This window comes from Mauremys reevesii, linkage group 20 (genome assembly GCF_016161935.1).
Source record: "Mauremys reevesii isolate NIE-2019 linkage group 20, ASM1616193v1, whole genome shotgun sequence".
NCBI classification, from domain to species: Eukaryota; Metazoa; Chordata; order Testudines; family Geoemydidae; genus Mauremys; species Mauremys reevesii.
The window spans coordinates 13,481,825-13,494,146 of NC_052642.1; the positions used below are offsets into that span (position 1 = coordinate 13,481,825).

Genomic DNA, 12,322 nt, shown 5'->3' on the forward strand with positions numbered 1-12,322 from the left:
GCTGAGCTCTGCTGCTGGGATAAACATATTGATATTAATCCACTTTAGCTCATTTCAAAAGCAGGAGAGAGTGCTGGTATTGGAAAGAACCCCAAGAGGGTTAAAGACAGAAATTAGATTTTCAGCCGGGTCTGTATCTGAAAACAATACAGTAGCAATGAAAGTGACTAACTGCTGCTTTACCATATGAGCCATTGATTATATCCCAGGCTTTCTCCTCTGGTCCCACACTTGTCACACTGTCCTCCTATTTATAGTAGGAGAGAGGGTTATCACTGCATGCTGTTAATGTTGATGAGCCAGATGGGTGGCTCTGACAGGAATTAACAGGATGAATTGCAGAAATGCACAGATACTGAAAAGAAAGGGAGGAGGAAAAAAAATCTGTCTTGCTTCCATTTCTGAGTGGCTGAGCCAACATCTAATTATACTATGGGGCTTGTGTCTGTGTGAATGAAAAGAGACCAACCACTTTATGATTGTGCAAAGGCTGGGGGTTGAGAAACGACAATTTTGATTCATGGTCCCAGCCTAGCACGTTTATGTTTGGTAAACATTTTTGCTCTGAAGCAGCGTTTCTCAAACGGTGGGTTGGGACCCCAAAGTGGGTCACGACCCTGTTTTAATGGGGTTGCTAGGACTGCTGTTAGCCTTGCTGGGGTTTGGAGCTGAAGCCCGAGGGTGGTGGGACTCACGTTACAGGCCCCCTGCCTGGAGCCGCAGTCCTTGAGCTTCGGCTTTGGCTCCTCCACCTGGGGCAATGAGGCTCAGATGGGCTCAGGCTTCGGTCCCCCCTCTTGGGGTCGTGTAGTAATTTTTGTTGTCAGAAGGGGAATGACGTTTTAAAACCCCTGCTCTAAAGCCAGGATAATACAGGAAAATGTTGAGAGAGGCGGCAGTGACACTGAGTGAGTTGATGAGCTCCTGGGCTTGGACAGGTTTTAATTTTTCACTTGTGTAAAAGCAAGGTAATGTTCTTCTCTGCTGCAGTGTTACCCTGCAGTGCAAGAGCATAACGTACGTAAAATGAATGGCCTCAATCTCAACACACCCCCATCAATTTACAGAGCTCTTGGCCTAGAGCCTGAGCCTGATAAATGTAAGGCCTGATCTTGCAAGCAGTTACACCCTGACATTGGGGGAGGGATAGCTCAGTGGTTTGAGCATTGGCCTGCTAAACCCAGGGTTGTGAATTCAATCCTTGAGGAGGCCACTTAGGGATCTGGGGCAAAAATTGGTCCTGCTAGTGAAGGAAGGGGGCTGGACTTGATGACCTTCCAAGGTCCCTTCCAGTTCTAGGAGATTGGTATATCTCCAATTATTACATTGGGTCTAATCCCCTCCAAGGGTAAATTGGTGCAGCTCCACTGACTTCATTGGAACTGTGCCAGTTTACACCAGCAGATAATTTGACACATTGTTGCTTACTGTTCACTAATCTTATTCTTTTAAATGGTTCTGTAACATGCTAGCACATGGTAGTAGGCGTTTGCAGGATTGGACCCCTCGATTCAGGCGTGATACCTACTCTAAAGAGCTGAGGATATGCTAGACAAGACAAAATTATAGAACAATAGTTCAGGAAAAGGAAGGGTGTGGAGGGTTTATCTGAGAGCAGGGCTGCATTAGAGAGTTTACAGTGGTGCAGCTGTAAACTCTCTAATGTAGCCAATCTAAATGGAAGGGAGCAGGGGCGGCTCCAGGCCCCAGCACGCCAAGTGCGTGCTTGGGGCGGCAAGCCGCAGGGGGCGCTCTGCCGGTCGCCGCGAGGGCGGCAGGCAGGCTGCCTTCGGCAGCTTGCCTGCGGAGGGTCCGCTGGTCCTGCGGCTTCGGCAGACTTCCAGCTGGCACGCCTGCGGGAGGTCCTCCGAAGCTGCGGGACCAGCAGACCTTCTGCAGGCAAGCCGTTGAAGGCAGCCTGCCTGCCATGCTTGGGGTGGCAAAATGCCTAGAGCCGCCCCTGGAAGGGAGAGAGCTCTCTTGTCAGCTTAACTCCTGCCCCCATGAGCGGCGGTAGCTATGTCATCAGGAGAAGCTCTCCCACCAACATAGTGCTGTCCACACTGGCGTTTGTCGGTGTAAATTATATCGCTCCGAGGGTGATTTATTTACCCCTTTGAGTGACATAAATTATGCCGAGAGAAACTGTAGTCTGGACATAGCCTGAGAAGAAGTTAGGAAATGTTCCTAGAAGGAATGAGTTAAAAGGAAGGATTTGAAGGATGAGGCTTGGTGGAGAAGTGGGAGGTTGGGTGGGTATAGGATGTGCATGGGATATAGGAGGTCTGGGTTCAGTGAAGCTCGTGGTTCGTGTTGAATGGTGCGGGAGGAATGGAATACTGAGAATGGACAGGAACTTTCCATCAGTGTCTCTTTCGATAGCAAATGCAGTTTCCACAATTAAAATTTTCTGTGGTGAAAATTTCAGTATGCTAAAATATTTCAGTTTTCCTGTTGGGGAAAAATTAAGCTTTTGAGCTTGCAGTCTCTCTCACCCACAGAAATCGGTCCAATAAAAGAGATTGCCTCACCCACCTTGTCTCTCTGATTTCGTCGTGCGTAAGTTTGGCATTAATCTGTGTTGGCCTGAGCTGCCATGGTAGCTCATGGGAATTATAGTCCTCCACGCCACTGCCTTCTCCTGTATGGACCGGGTTCTGTGTATGGACTACATCTCCCAAGAAGTAATGTAGTCTCCCTTCTAGTTGAGCTGATGCAATGTATCAAGAAAACCCAGCTCATGAATTTGTAGGTGTGTTGTTTCATGGCCTCATCCAGTCCTTATGAGGTGCTGCGACAGCTCAGGAAGATGGAGATTAATGTTAAATCAAGCCAAAATGAAATATTTCAATTTAGTTCAATAAATGACACACAATATATAAATTTGGAAATGGTAAAATGTTTCAACTGGAAATGTACAAAGTGTTTCTGGCTTCTTTTTTTTGGATTTTCTGTTCTGTGCGATATTTTGACTTCTCATCCCAGTTTGGAACGATTTTTTGAATCAGAATCTCCTATGGGAAGGAAATTCCCTTTCTGAAGCAGTTATGGTTTAGAGGGTTGCTGAAAAGAAGCGTAATGTGAAGATTAAAATTTTGGGGATGATCAGTCTCTGAGAGGCTCAGGATTTGCCCATTGCTTATGTGTTTCTTAAATCAACACGTAACATTCCCAGTTAGGTAATATAATAAACTGCAGCAGTGATGTTAGAGATTCTGGTGTCCGAGTTCATTATAACAACTTTCCCATTTTAAATGCAAATGTAAAGGCTTTAAACAGTCCTTACCCTAAAATGAAGATGGAAAAGAACTTGTCCTTCAGGTATGTTGTTGTACATGGCAGAGGGAGTCAAAGCAATCCATAAACATTTGTACTAATCAGATGCAGCACTCAATTAACTCCCGCTTTGGAGGTTTTCCAGTTTAATTTAAGGGGAACACTGGGAGTCTGGGAGCACTTCAGCATAAGTAGGTGCTATTTAATAGGAAACAACATTAGTATTCCTTGTGTTCGTGCGTATTAGTCTACATTATCAAGGTGTTACTCCATGGGTGCCATTTTCATTAGCAATAATGGGACACAATACGTTTATGCACATTACATTAAGAACACAATCTGTTGTGCTGATCAAATGGGATTGATTAAAGTAATAGTAGTATCATTAACAGTGAGAGACTGAATATTGTTTAGCTAGAAGGTTAAATTTGCCTTTACCATTAATCAGTGTGGTTTTCCCACTTCGACAAGGTGAATCATAGGAAATAATTTGTCTCTTCCTTGTCTAATTTCTGTGATTCTGTTAAATCATCCATTCCTCCGAGATCCGCACTTCCATGGAGGTTCTTTTCTCCGTCTTTGTTAGAGGGTAGCAGATTTGGCTGGGGGAGTTTGTAGCGTGCCCTCTCGTTATGGGTCTGCTGTAAAGCACCATATTTTTAGGGTCGCAGCGATCCAGGACTTTTTAGGGTGTTTCAAGTATGCTTACCTGGTATAAACAGCCTTATATTTTTGCATGCTCTGAAGGACAAGTGACTGATTCAAAGTATGAAATTTTGAGAATCCCCAAGGTTAAAAATCAAGGGCTACATCCTCAGCAGAACCCAAATTCCAACAGCCAGGGACTGTTGGGTTGCAGGGACACCTCTTTTTCCCCAGACACTGCCACTACAGAGGAGGATAGGTGGGGATGTCATAGGAACTGCTATGATTGCTCTGGGCTACAGGAGGGTTCCCTATGCAGGACTCCCCTTCAAGCAGCCTTGCGCCTGGAGTTTGGCACAAAGCAGCCTGTACTTGAACAGATCTAAAGCTACATGCTGTCAGAAAGCTGACAGCCCCTGAGTTCCAGTGATGTAGACCAGTTTTATTCTAGCTTTGGTGGCTCGCAAGGTGTCAGATGTTAAAAGCTCATTATTTTGATTATGCATTTGTGATGGGGAGCCTGCCCCGCACTGGCCCTGACAGGGTTAAAACCCAGCCTGGAGGGCTGCAAGGAAACAGCCAATTAGGGCCCAGCTGGAACGTATAAAAGGAAGCTGCAGGAAGCCCAAGGGAGGGGACCAGCTTCCTAGAGGGTTGCAGGAACAGGGCTGCTAGGGCTTGCAGGCCTGAGGCCCTGGGTGAAGGAGCCAGAGGTGCTGGGGCTGCAGGGAAGTGCGACAGACTGGTGGAGAAAGAAAGGGGGGCAGCGGGAAGCTGTTGTTTTCAGGGTCCCTGGGATGGGACCCAGAGTAGTGGTGGGCCAGGGTCCTCCCCCACTTCCCCCCCTCGCCGCTGAAGAAGCGGCCAGGCTAATGACTGCCAAGCCACTGTGAGAAGCAGCTAGACTCTTGCAGTCCCCCAGAAGGGGGGAACCCGGATTGTGGCATGGCTAGAGGGCAGTCAGACTGGAACCGCAGTGGGTCTGCAGGCAGAGACGAGGACGGGACAGCCACCACCACCGGAGGGCATGCCCGTTGACCAGTGCTAATTCCTGAAACAGCCAGCAGGAGGCGCCAGTGTGGCGAGAGACCCCCATGACAGCATTTCAGATCCACAGTGTGCTTATCAAATAGCATCCCTGGCTGTGATCCAGCCAGTCTACCTTTGCTGGCGGGATGCATAACTCAACAGCCTTCTTTTGGCAAGAACTCTCGATCAGTATTTCTCAACCTTTGTAGGCTGGAGTCTTCTTAGTCTAAATAAAAAAGTATTGACGGCTCTGATGTATAGTATAAACTTAAGAGTTAAAAAAAGAAAAGAAATTGGAGTAAAAAAGTGTCAGTGAGAACAGTGGTAAGTCTATATAATTTACATGCATGTATGTGTGTTCTGAGAGGTTGGCAGAGTACTTACACTTAAAGGGTAAAGAGGTGGTGGGAGTGGTGGAGTAAGGATTTCTTTGCTTTAGACTGTAAAAACATTTTTGATGCCTCACGACTCCTGGGATCATCATCTGGGCATTGTGACCCACTGGTTGAGAAACCCTGCCCTGTGTGCGACATAGGTTTTGTTGATGCAGACCTGAGAGAGAGAATCCCCGTCCCCTGTAGGTTTGTCCTGAGAGGGCTGTCTACAACAGCAAAATTTCACTTTGCTTCCTGATATTTTTCACAGATGAAAATGTTTTTGCAAAGTTCTCATCAGTGGGAAAAGTAAATGACTTCACTCAGCTCTAAAACCAAACATACACTATTTCTGCTACGTGAAAGCCCCTCTGAGGTCATAATATATATCAACACGTACAACTCTGCAACCCCTTCCGTTTTATATTTTCATTGCAGTTGTGCCAAGAGATCATAAACAAGGATCCAAGCCGGGTTGTACTAAGCAATGTATGAATGCATTATACAAAGACAGTCCCTGCCCCAGACAACTTGCAGTCTAGGATTCATTAAGCTGTGGTGTGTTGTCTAAAGGAGGACAATGGAATGGTAGAGTCATATGAGGTTACTTAACTTGACAGTCGCAGTTGTTTTCCAGACTCAGTAAAATGTACATTAAAACCTTTGTTCTGGTGCAAAAGTCAGGCTGATATTTTTGAAATTCAAGTCCAAAAAAACCCCTCTTATGCCAAGATTCAGCCCAGAGAGACTTGTTAGAGCCAAGATATAAACCCCCTGCCAATAAAGGCTTACAATGGGAGTGCTGACACAACCAGGTGCGAATGAACTATTGTAACAAACGTTTTTGTTTAAAGCAAATCTTTTAGCACTCCTAATCCCTATGTGGACCTCAGTGAGAGGTTTACACAGTTATTAGGCAGCTCCTTAATGAAAGAGCAGGTCAGATAACATCAGCACAGCCCCTTGGTACAGGCATGTTTTTTTCCCTTTGGGGAAGGAAGACTTGCTACTTTCTAATAAAATCATCACAGTATCTTTTCCAATTCAGCCTCCTCAGCCTGAGATAAACAGGAAACCAGAAGGTAAAAGATCTTTAGAGCTCTCCTTGTCATACCGAATTCTGTAATCTGAGCAGAAATGTACATGGGAAGCTCCATTGTTCGTTTAAATACGGGGTGGTTAAGTCAAACATTAGGGCCAGATTCTGCTACTTTCTCCACAAGCAATAGCATTGAAACCAATGGGTTTACCTGTGCAATCAGGTGCTTTTCAGTAGAGCTGGGCAAATAGCTGATTTTCCAGTTTGCCGGCACTTCTGAAAAATAAAATAAAAATCAGTTTGACTCAAAGCAAAAAAAAAAAATAAAAAAAAAAAGAATTGAAAAAGTCAACCAAAATTTCATTTCAGGTCAAATGAAACATTCGACCCAAAACAAAATTGTTTTTATTTCTGGGCATTTTAATCTTTTATAAACAGAAGTAAAGGAAAATGTCCCCTTTTTTATCCATTTGCCCGGTGGTTAGCACACTCACCTGGGATGTGGGAGACCCAGGTTCAAATCCTTGCTCCAGAGCAGGGATATGAAACTGAGTCTTCCACAATGTAGGTGGGTGCCCTAAGCACCGAGCTATCTGTATAATAAGAGTCCAGAAATGTCACTCTGCATGTCACTCTTAAGTCTACAATTTCTGTTGAGTCAGTGTGAAGCAAAAGAAGCAGCTAAAAGCACGGTGAGAGATCTTTGTTCAGCATATCACCAAGCTGAATCATCACTGGGTTTCACAGTCTGTTACCATCCAATTTTTAAGTTCTGAGCCATTTTTGGCTTTTTTACATATGACTTTACACTCCTGAGACAGCATAGGCTTTCGGATACTGAGGATATCACCATTTCCTTCTCCTTCCTTTTTGTGGATGGCACTTGAGTTCCCTTGTAAATTTAACCTGAAAAGGGAAGTGTGTTCAAAACTGTTCAGCGAATTCATGTCAAATTCGTGGATCATTTCAGTCAACCTGAAACTGCAGTTTCAAACAAATAAAATTATTTAGCTGAAAAGTTTTGCCTGGCTCTACTACTCAGCTCGTATAAGGGAATCAGGGTTTTACAAAAGAAGTTTGTCCAAAGCTGAAGCCTTTTAGAAATGTTTGAATAATTTATTTTTTATTCCACTGGGAACAGTAGTTTAAAAACAAACAAACATTCTCCCTCAGTGATGGTAACCGTAGCTTTGGGTTACTTCACCAGAACGCTCCTTGTTTGTCTGTTTCTCTTTCCCAACTTTATAGAGATGCAAAAATAACTGCAGATGGCACATATAGCACGAAGTACCCTCATATCCACGTTTGATGATCTAAGGCAGTGTTTCTCAACAGGTAAAGTTGCAACCCCCCCCTCCCCCCGGGAGTGTCATTAAAGACATTTGGAGGTTGTAAGATGCTGAAAATCTTATTACAAGCTAATGCAAAGAAAATCTCACTTCCCACAGTCCCCTGTCCTTCAAGGTCAAGTATTCTTTGTCAATCTCTTGAAACACACAATTATATAATATAGGTTTATCATTGGTATCACTGATACTTTTTTATGCTTTATCTTTATAGTGAATGTAAGGGAGGCTGGGTCATGAAGACTTTTGACTCCAGATTGGCGATGCCTTAATTTGAAAAGTTTGAAAAAACCTTGATCTTAGGTGCTGGGTCTGAACTCTCCTTCCTGCTCTTGGCCTTTTGGCACAATGCAGATTCATGTCCGGATCAGAACTTCAGCACAGGCCCATCTCTCCAGTTATTAGTAATGTGGGTAAGGGTGTCTTCATTGTTGGCAGTGGACTATATCTCCCATGATGCACCATGACCAAAGACTCCTATGATGCAGCTGCCTCACATCACTGTCTTGCATCATGGGAAATATAGTCAAACCAGAGAGCTCTGCCTATAGAATAGAATGGGAGCATAAACCACTTGCACTACAGCTCCCATGAGGCATCATGATAGCATTTCCAAATTGAAATATTTTTGTGTTTTGGCCCAAATATATGTGTGGGTGGGTGCGTGAGGGGTTTGGCTAAACACTTTTCCATTATAAAAATAAACCAAAAAAAACTTTTGTTGAAATTTTCTGTGTGGGTGGAGACAGGAAGGGATCCTGTTTTCTGGTTAGCTCTAATGATTTTTAACTTGATAGTGTCCCTTGTAATAGGGCAGTTGCCTGGCATGGCACTTTCACTATCACTGAAGGAAGGGAGGTTTCTATACAGATGAGAGAGACTGAAATGTAGCATCACCAGAGTGGAGTATTGCTGCACAACAACTCTGGTAGCTGAAGCATTTGTGTTAATTGTGACTTCTTCACTGACTGAGGGCAGGTCTACACTACAAATTTACATTGGCACTGTAGCGTATCTGGTGAAAACACTCTAAGCTGACAGGAGGTGGAAGCTATGTTGTCAGGAGAAGCTCTCCTGCCAATACAGCGCTGTCTACACGGGAGGTTAAAGTCGATATAACTATGTTGCTCAGGGGTGTGCATTTTTCACATCCCCGAGTGACCTAGTTATACCAAAGTAAGTATGTAGTGTATACCAAGTCTAAGTGTAATTGAAAACTTGCTGTTGAATGACAACTTCTGTAAAAGGGATGGAGGAAACCATTAAGGGTCTGAGCTGCATTGTCTTCCAAAGAATAGTTAATGAAGAACTTGCACATTCCATTGAATTGGAAATTGTTTCACAGTGGGTTGAAGGACACTGAGAAAGTGATGCAGTGCACCGGACTGCTACTTTTGCACCGTATCTACTGTAATGTTGAGATGTTCAATTGTATGAGCTTTTCAATTTTTATGATCCCCCTCAGTCCCCAGTTAGTTTGTAAAATATGGGTTCTACTGTGTGTGTGTGTGTGTGAGAGAGAGTGTTTAAAATATGTATGAATATAAATTCCTTCAGACCATTCATGAAGTAATCTCCCCGCAAAACTCCTGCAATGAGACTACACCACTGAATCATTCCTCTTGCTTTGAAACACTTCTCTCAGGTCAGTGGCAGTGATGTTACTGACATGTATTAAAGTGAAATGGGCAAAGGCTTTTTCTGGGTGGGTTTGATAGCAGCACCTTGGATTATTGATTCTGGCCACGTAGAAATGAAGATCGCTAAAAAGCTTTAAATGATTGCTTGTTGCCTAGGCCTTTGCTAAGTGGGTAGCTCTGCTCTTACATTATCATACAATGAAATCACATATCTTGGTGACCGTGGATTTCTCTGAGGAGTCCAGAATCTTCTGCGTTAACAGGGGACATCAGTTGTCACTAACGAGTAGCAGAAAGGTGTTGTCAACTAGAAGATGGACAGAGTTCAGATCGAAAGCCAAATGCTGTGATTGGCCCAATCTCTCTATCAAGGACCATACCAACATGCTAGATGGAGGAAAAGACTTTGGCTATTAAATCCCCACCATGTTACTTAACACCAGGATAGTGTCTCCTCTTCTCTGCGGCCCTCTCGGGGTGTGTGTGTGTAAAAAAGAACAGCCAAGGAGAGAGAGAGGGTTATAGAGATTGAGAGGCAGCACACTCCATTAGACAGGGTGCTAAACTAGGACTTGGAAGAAGGTGGGTTCTTTTCCCAGCTCTGACATTTGGCCAGCTGGGTGACTTTGGGTGAGTTCATTCACCAATTGGTGCCTCCATTTTGCTGTTTGTAAAAGGGGGGTTGTGATACTGGCCTCCTTTGTAACACATTTTGAGGTCTAAGAATGGAGAGCCCTATTACAAGAGGGAAGTATTATTACTAGGTGGTAATAAGGTTTGCCAGAAGGCCACCAAGTTAAGATGGGCCAATTGGGCCATCGTAGTTGAATCTACCTCTTTTGGGGACTCACTAAGTGAATAAAACATTTTGTTTTGATGTGGTAAGTAGATGCTCATGAAAAGATGAATTTAGTTCTAAAATGTTAATGATGGACCTTTTTCCCCCTTGGCCCTCCCATTGGTTTGAAGCGGGGTTGTAAGTGTACATGTCTTGTGAAACAGCCTTTCCTTCGTAGAAATAAAATACAGCCTGTGTATATAAATGCACTAAATGGAGTGAAAATTGTGGCAATGTTAGCCCGGGAGAATGCTGGCCAAATTCCAGCTTTCTCCCTAGCTATGTATCTCTCTGCATGGTTCAGTTCTTGGACATTTTGTTATATCCTGTCTGAAGTGTGGTGTGGTCCTGTCATACACAGGTACCACACACTATCACATATGAGGTCTTTAAACCACGATTTGAGGATTTCAGTAACTCAGACATAGGTTAGGGGTTTGTTACAGGAGTGGGTGGGTGAGATTCTGTGGCCTGCGTTGTGCAGGAGGTCAGACTAGATGATCATAATGGTCCCTTCTGACCTTTAAAGTCTATGAGTCTATGAGGAATGGATGACACAAACTGCACAGATAGCTTCATGTTTTCATATCAGTGTAAGGTTGTATAATGTGTCCTTGCTATATTAATGTGACGCTGTTATTTAGCTCTCCCAAAATCCTTTGGCCTTATCTTCAAATGCCAAGCTTCTGTCAAAAGCTATAGAAACATTTATGTTAACAATAAAGAAAACAAAGCTTTTTGGTGTTCATTTGAGGAAGCCACTCAGTGAGTGGGAAATTCAGTAGTTTGCATGTAAATCTGAAAGCCAAACAGAATGGTGCATCTTCATAAGAGCTATGGAAGAAATTCAGTTCTAACGTGAGCTGCTCCGCTGTCCCAAAGAAATGCTTCTTTCTGTCTTTAGAAGTATTTGCACAGCTTGAGGGCGAGCTTGGAATGTAATGGTCTGACAAGTTCAACTGAGTGGAATTTTTCTTTGTCTTAAGTCACTCAATTTGGTGAAAGCATTGCACACTGAACCTGAACAAGGGGTTTGCTTTAATCATTCTAATTCAGATGATTTTGCAGAAGGTATAATTTTTGCTGTCAACCCCCATGTTCTGAGTGCCCCTCTCATTAGGTTAAAAAACGTGAATTGGTCAAAATGAGCATTTCACACAATTTACAAGGACTTAATTAGACTTTTTATATTTTTTAGCTTGGCGAGCGGATCATCATTTAATTTTGTTAATGTGAGTCTGTCTTTATTTCCAGCTGGTCCGCGCAGATTCAGTGGCGCTCAGTGGCACATGCAGAACATCATTAATGACTCTGTGGAGAGCTCAGACGATGAATTTTTTGATGCCCGAGGTATGTACAGATTTTTTTCTTCACCCCCAGAATTTTACCGACGTAACATAAGTAACTACATTTGGATTTGCTTTTTAATCTTCCACCTGCCAGGTCAAGTTTTGTAGACTTCAGGCCCTCTCTCCTGCAAAGTCTTATGCATGTGCTTAGATTGCACAATGCATGTATTCCCATTGGCACCAATGAGGCCTCTCAGTGTGTAAAGTGAAGCATTCATGTAAATCTTTGCAGGATTGGAACCTAAAAGCCAAATCCTGAGGCACCTGATTATCTAGCCTATCAACTAATCATCCCTTCATATGTCACCCATCACCGGAGCATCAGAAGTACTTTGCGCCCACAGCTCCTAATGAAGTCCATGGGAGTTGCAAGTGCTCAGCATCTTTGAAAATTGGACCCTCCATCTTTACTCTGGCAAAACTTCCACTGAAGTCGACTAGAGTTTTGCGAATGAGTGAAAACTGCGTAATTAGAGCTTCAGGATATGAGCCATAATGAATGCGGTCAACTGGATAATCTGAAGGGCTAACTTCTTTCTGTAACCTCCTGGGGCACTTAGACAGACCATGAACAACTTTTACTAGGGAATTCTGGGTTGTCTTCTGTAACATGCTGGGGAGTTTTTGGATTGGGGCTGATGTGGTTTTGTCTACAGGAAATTAAAAATGCGAACAGCTAAACTGCATGCTTCCATTGGGTCTTTTCCCCACGGGAGAGGATTGAGTCTGTCAGTGTTGAGAAATCGACTTGTAGCAGTTTTGTAATGTGGGCTGTCGAGGTGGAAT

The 12,322-nt window shown here is 43.7% G+C and overlaps 1 protein-coding gene across 9 annotated transcripts in view; it reads left to right on the top strand.

Annotated features, from left to right (window-relative positions):
* PITPNM3 (PITPNM family member 3) overlaps nucleotides 1–12,322 on the top strand; it is a 357,499-nt gene that overhangs the window by 122,419 nt on the left and 222,758 nt on the right. For all 9 annotated transcript variants that reach the window (XM_039507588.1, XM_039507587.1, XM_039507586.1 and 6 more), the window contains one exon: nucleotides 11,442–11,537. In XM_039507588.1, coding sequence (XP_039363522.1) covers nucleotides 11,477–11,537 — 61 coding nt within the window. In that variant the 5' untranslated portion in view covers nucleotides 11,442–11,476. The remainder of the gene's footprint in view (nucleotides 1–11,441; nucleotides 11,538–12,322) is intronic.